The sequence below is a fragment of the Gossypium hirsutum genome, chromosome D06, assembly GCF_007990345.1.
Source record: "Gossypium hirsutum isolate 1008001.06 chromosome D06, Gossypium_hirsutum_v2.1, whole genome shotgun sequence".
Taxonomy (NCBI): Eukaryota; Viridiplantae; Streptophyta; class Magnoliopsida; order Malvales; family Malvaceae; genus Gossypium; species Gossypium hirsutum.
The window spans coordinates 19,129,729-19,135,947 of record NC_053442.1 but is presented as its reverse complement, the minus strand read 5'-3'; the positions used below and the strand labels follow the sequence as shown (position 1 = coordinate 19,135,947).

Here is a 6,219-nt window from a genome sequence, read left to right as displayed (position 1 = left end):
AAATTTGAAAACATAAAAACTTGCTTAGATCCAATTCTAACTTGAATTTGGACTAAAACTCGAATATTTTTTTTAAATAGCACATTTAGATTTAAAATATTTAAATCTTGAAAAAAATTAAATAAGTCTTACAAAATCGAAACCCATGAAAAATCGATCTGATTAAGATACAAGCATAAATTTATCTGCATCCAAAAACTGTTTCATCTTGAATTCATAAAAAATAAATTTATAAATAAAATAAAATAAAAATACAACCTTAAAAAAACCAACTTTGTTGGCTACCAGATGGTTAAGCTCCTTAAAAGACCACTAATGCGTGATAAAGCTTTCAAGAATAATTTTAAATGCTCAAAATAATGTATTCAATTTTCAAGTAAAAGAAAAGGAATGAAAAAAGTGATCCCAAATAGACCTGTCCATGGGCCGGGTTCGGGTCGGGCCCGAAAAAAAGTTTTGGCCCGACTCTTAGGCCCGGGTCCGACCCTGTCCGAAATATGGACCTAAAATTTTGCTCAGGCCCGGCCCGAGAAAAAAAATAATAAGCCCGAGCCCAGCCCGGCCCGGCCCGATTTTTAATAAACACAAAAAAATATTTTAAAAATAAAAAATATATATTTTTAAAGTATTTTAAAATTAAAAAATAAAAATAAAAAATATATATTTATTATATTCGGGCCGGATCCGGTCGGGCTGGGCTCGGGCCAAAAAGTTGAGCCCGAGCCCGGCCCATTTTTTAAACGGGCCTCATTTTTTTGCCCAAGCCCATATTTCGGGCCTATATTTTTACCCGAACCCTCCCATATTTTGGGCGGGCCGTCGAGCCGGGCCGCCCTGCCCATGGACAGGTCTAATCCCAGACGTCATTAAAACTTTTTTTCATACTTCACTCCACAAAACAATTTAACTTGTAATGGTTATATGTTATTTCAACTTTAGATTTATAAATGGATGCTTCATATTTGCTTTTAAGATTTAATTTCATAGTCAATACCCAATAATAAAACAAAAAGTTGTTGAGCTTTTTATTATTTTATATATAAATCTTATAATATCTTTTTAAATATTTATTTATCAATTAAATCATCTATTTTAAAAATAATTTTTCAATTTTATCATTGTTGATGTGGTTGGAGGGCAACCAGTGAAGGATGAAAAATCGAGTTTGGATGCTGGATGTCTCTCACTCTCTATAGAATGAATGTAACACCATATTTGGTTAGGTGTATTGGCTATTCCGTGAGTCCCACTTAATCCCCTTTTAATCTTTAGTTTGGTTCAGTGTATTGCTAATACAGGTCTATTACATTACAGACCTAATCCCCCAAAATTTACCGATTTCTAATCCCTTCCTTTTTTACCCTCCTTTCCGTCTTCTGTTTTTAATCCCCAAAATCGACGCTTCCCCTTTCCGTCTTCTGTTCCTTCCTTCTAGCTTGGGGTTTCTGCCGATTTGCTCCCTCTGTCTCTCAACCTTTTCTTTTTCTTTACAACACAATTTATGCTTGGCCTTCTCAACCTTTTCTTTTCTTTTTCTCTCTGTCACTCTTTCGCTTACTCTCAGTTGGTGGGTTTCCAAGTTACTGCAACTGAAAGGTAAAATGGGGCTATGAGAACATTCACCGGGTTCACCATGAATACGCTGCTCCAATTGGGTTTGCTGCACCATATGCTCATTGGCTGGAAATTTTGATCCTTGGCATTCCATCTTTTCTTGGGCCTGCAATTGCCCCGGGACATATGATCACATTTTGGCTGTGGATAGCTTTACGGCAAATCGAAGCAATAGAGACACACAGTGGGTATGCTTTCTCTGCTAAACCTCTTTGATTTTACTTTTCCAATTTAGTCATTGCTCTTTTGATTTTACTTTTTCTTGATGCATGCTAGGATCATGTCTTCTCTTGTCAACTTTACTTTTTACCTACAATCTTTTTTGTACATTGAAATAGTTAGCAGGGTTTACTACTGATAACCAGTTAAGATGTGGAATGCAGTTTTAGCTAAAATTATGAAAAAGATACCATACTGTCCTTATATTTGTTCAAAATGAAAGCTATAATTCAAAATTTATTTTCGGCGACCCTAATGACCGCTCTGTTCTGGTGAAGTATAGTCTTTTTACTCACTTTTTTGAGTTAACTGGGTTGCCAAGATATCCATGGTTACTATTGATATAGTCATATAGCAGCTCTTTTAAGAGTTTCTGCAAGGAAGCTATTTTAGTTAATAACTAAAGCACAAACTACTGGTATTGATATCCTACTATGTTCATATAGTAGAAAATTACTTACATATAACTCTACCATTGATGCCTGAATCTGACTAATTACTAAATCTGATATAAATTGGTTTTGGGTCCATTATGGAGGCAGAATCTGTAGTGAGAGAACTTGCAAATATTTTCCTTTTCATCTTTTCCTGTGTATAAGTTGACTCTTGCTGTCATAAAGGGCAGGTTTTGAAGGAACAACATCTTGAAAAATATGCTACTGTAGTTTTATGTATGATTTCTTTTATGGTTATTGAGTGTACAAAATTCGTCGTTTGTTAATATATTATGTCATAAAACTTCCTTAAGAATAATTGCTGTAAGTGGTTTTGAGTGATGAAAGAAGCATAGAGATGAAAGAAGTAACATATGACTTTCATGCTTGGAAGCCTAGCTTAGTTATAAATTGTGTAATGCAGATATGATTTCCCCTGGGCACCCACAAGGTTTATCCCATTTTATGGTGGTGCTGATTACCATGATTACCATCATTATGTTGGAGAACAAAGCCAGAGCAACTTTGCTTCAGTTTTTACTTATTGTGATTATATCTATGGCACCGACAAGGTAATCAAGCAATGCATGGTTACTTTTTTTTCTCTTTGATTTAGTGCTATCAGCTGATAGTTTAATTAGGTAACAAATTTCTTTCTTGTGTGATTAGGGTTATCGATACCATAAGAAGGTCCTAAGGAAGGTAAGTTGCTCACTTCTCTTGTTTGTGTCCTTTGCTACTTGCTAAAAGCCATCATTTCAACTTTGGTTTAGCAAATGGGAAATCATGATTATCTACAAAATATACTGTAATAGGATGTGAATGGGTTGATTGGTTTAAACCGAGCTATTTCTAACTTGCTTCTAAGGATACTGATATATCTTTGGTGGACGATATGGATAAAAGTTAAAAATAGTTTACTCTTAAACATTTGATGGTTACTCATAGAGCTTGACTGAAAGACAAGCATCATCCAGTTCAATCATCAAAAATTATTTTTCATGCTTACTATATACTTCACCTAGAGTCCATTTTGAACGCATGGCCTTGTGTTCTGTTCCTTAGTGATTTTAATGTAATCACACATCATGATTTCCAGAATGAGAGTTTTGTTTCATTTCTTCTTCTAAGTATTTCATTGTTGGCATGATTCAGTTGAAAGAGCAATCTAAAGCTAATGGTGCTCAGAATGGGGCTTCATACTATGTTCCTACCCAAGATCTTAAATCAGAATAGACGCTCATCAACAGAGCAACTTGTTGGAGCAGCTTCTTCAGCATACCTCTCGCACGTGACGACTCATGGAAATCTGATTTCAACTTGACATCATTGTTAGTGTACATTTCTTAAGTGATTCAGATGAAGAGTAACACGACCATTTGAACTGTGATTTGAGGTGTAGCTTGACGAATATATATCAGTTCTCTTTGTCTAGGTTTTAAAGTCCGTCCTGTGTTTATAACCTTTTTGTCTAAGCTAAGAAACTATAAATCAGAATTATGGTGTGTATTTTGGGTTGTGCCCCAAAATTATTGAAGGGGTTAAGTATAGTATCTCCATTTGTTGATCACTGGTCATCTTCTCAACTTTGCCATATTCTTTCTCCATATTTGATGTCAAGTTGAAAAGAAAATTTTTGGTATGCACACCCCACGGGCTTCTTTTTGCATTTGACGGCCAAATGCACCTACAATTTGAATGTTATTTAATAATAATTATTTTAAATTATATAAATTCATATAAGAAAATTTATTATCAAGAATTTTATGAAATTATATATCATTATTAAATTATATTTAATAATAATTATTTTAAATTATACAAATTCATATAAGAAAATTTATTAGTTATAATTATTTTAAATTTTATTAAATCATATATTTTAATTAAAATATATTTAATATTAATTATTTCAAATTATATTTTATAGTATCATATATTATGATTTTAGTAAATTCATATAAGAATATTGATTATTAAGAATTTTATTAAATTATATATTTTAATTATAATATATTTAATAGTAATTATGTTAAATTATCTTTTATAGTATCATATATTATGATTTGAGTAAATTCATATAAGAATATTAATTATTAAGAATTTTATTAAATTATATATTTTAATTATAATATATTTAATAATAATTATGTTAAATTATATTTTATAGTATCATATATTATGATTTGAATAAATTCATATAAGAATATTGATTATTAAGAATTTTATTAAATTATATAATTTAATTATAATATATTTAATAATAATTATGTTAAATTATATTTTATAGTATCATATATTATTATTTGAATAAATTCATATAAGAATATTGATTATTAAGAATTTTATTAAATTATATATTTTAATTATAATATATTTAATAATAATTATGTTAAATTATATTTTATAGTATCATATATTATGATTTGAATAAATTCATATAAGAATATTGATTATTAAGAATTTTATTAAATTATATAATTTAATTATAATTTATTTAATAATAATTATGTTTAAATAAGATTAAATTATTTATTATTGATATTAATAATCTTATTAAATTTTAAATAACAATAACAATAATCATTTACCCAAACAAATTTATGCTAAGGGTATTCTAGTCATTTTAGTTTTTCCATTATGCTATTACACCTCTATTCCATTCAACCAAACACAAGAATACTATTACGCCTCTATTCCATTACATTCAACCAAACAATTGATTTGCTATTACGCCTCTATTCTAATACAGCGAACCAAAAGTGCTGCAAGTTTTAGGATAATCCAACTTTTGCTCCTAAACATACTCTAAATTTTAAATCAACATGATAAATATATTTTAAATTTTAAATCATGAGATGTGGTGTGATAATTACTTGCATCATTCTTTAATTAAGAGATCAATAGTTCAATTTTCACCAATAAAAATAAAGTATATTTCATAATTAACTATTTACTTACTTTTTTTTTTTAAGAAACACAACGACAGAAATAATTACCGTTACCCTAGTTTTTACCAAAAATAAGTAAGTCAGCTAGCCTAATGCACGGCTATTGGCTATTAATCTAGCGAACTCATTTTTTACTGGCTTGTCAGCTTTTTGGTCTTACAATCTCGGTTTCCCAGAGTCTTCAATAGCTAAGTCACGAAATTTTGTAGCTACTCGTGGCTTGGTTCCTTCTTGGATGTTTGGTTCATGAAATGCAAATTATGATTGTTGGGATGTAATAATACTTATCACATAACATGTTATTGTCACAACTAATTTTTAATTTTAAATTAGCTCGATGAATTCTTGAAAAAATACAACGGAAGTACCACCAATTTTTTGCTTGGCTGTGATAGGCTACCTCGAAAATATTCGTTGTTTTAATAAAATTTTAAAATAAATTAAAATTTATTAAAACAAAGTTAAAATACCAAATAAGTCCTACGAAAATATTTAAAAAACAATTAAGTACCTTATCGAAAAGTACACCCAATTGAGTCATTTGAATTATGATTTGTACTCAATTAAGCTCCTTAAATTCATTTTTCTTGAAGTCCCTGACCATTAATGGTTGATGTAGCAAGTGATGTGGCAAGTTGACATGGCTGTGATATAGAAAAATGATGATGTGGCAATTTTCATGGCAAGCTGACATGGAGGGTTTGATTGATCTTTTTATGAGGACTTAATTGGTTATTTAAGTAAAAAAATATTAAAATTCTAAAAAGAGCTAATTTTTTTTAAAAATATATAAATTATAAAATTCATAAAAAATATTAAAAATTTATAAAAATTTATAATTTTTTTTAAAATATAGAAAAATTTAAATCTTATAATTTTTTTAAAAAATATATAAATTTTGTTAAAATTATTCAAATACTATAGAAAATATAAAATGAAAGAAAAGTTATAAAAATTAAAAATTACTGCACATTTTTGTTTTCTCTTACACATTGTCCTAC

The 6,219-nt window shown here is 29.2% G+C and overlaps 1 protein-coding gene across 1 annotated transcript; it reads left to right on the top strand.

Annotated features, from left to right (window-relative positions):
* Window positions 1-1,120: 1,120 nt before the first annotated feature.
* Window positions 1,121-3,837, top strand: LOC121218486 (methylsterol monooxygenase 1-1). Its single transcript, XM_041095732.1, has 4 exons — window positions 1,121-1,802; window positions 2,692-2,839; window positions 2,937-2,969; window positions 3,423-3,837. Exons 1-4 carry the CDS (start codon window positions 1,741-1,743, stop codon window positions 3,501-3,503), a joined length of 324 nt encoding a protein of 107 aa, XP_040951666.1. The 5' UTR covers window positions 1,121-1,740; the 3' UTR covers window positions 3,504-3,837.
* Window positions 3,838-6,219: the final 2,382 nt, after the last annotated feature.

Bases quoted from the DNA above. Each gene is read 5' to 3' on its own strand.
- LOC121218486 (XM_041095732.1), top strand. From the start codon at position 1,741: ATGATCACATTTTGGCTGTGGATAGCTTTACGGCAAATCGAAGCAATA. The intron at 2,840-2,936 runs GTAATCAAGCAA...TTGTGTGATTAG, and splicing joins ATATCTATGGCACCGACAAG to GGTTATCGATACCATAAGAA. The intron at 2,970-3,422 runs GTAAGTTGCTCA...GGCATGATTCAG, and splicing joins ATAAGAAGGTCCTAAGGAAG to TTGAAAGAGCAATCTAAAGC.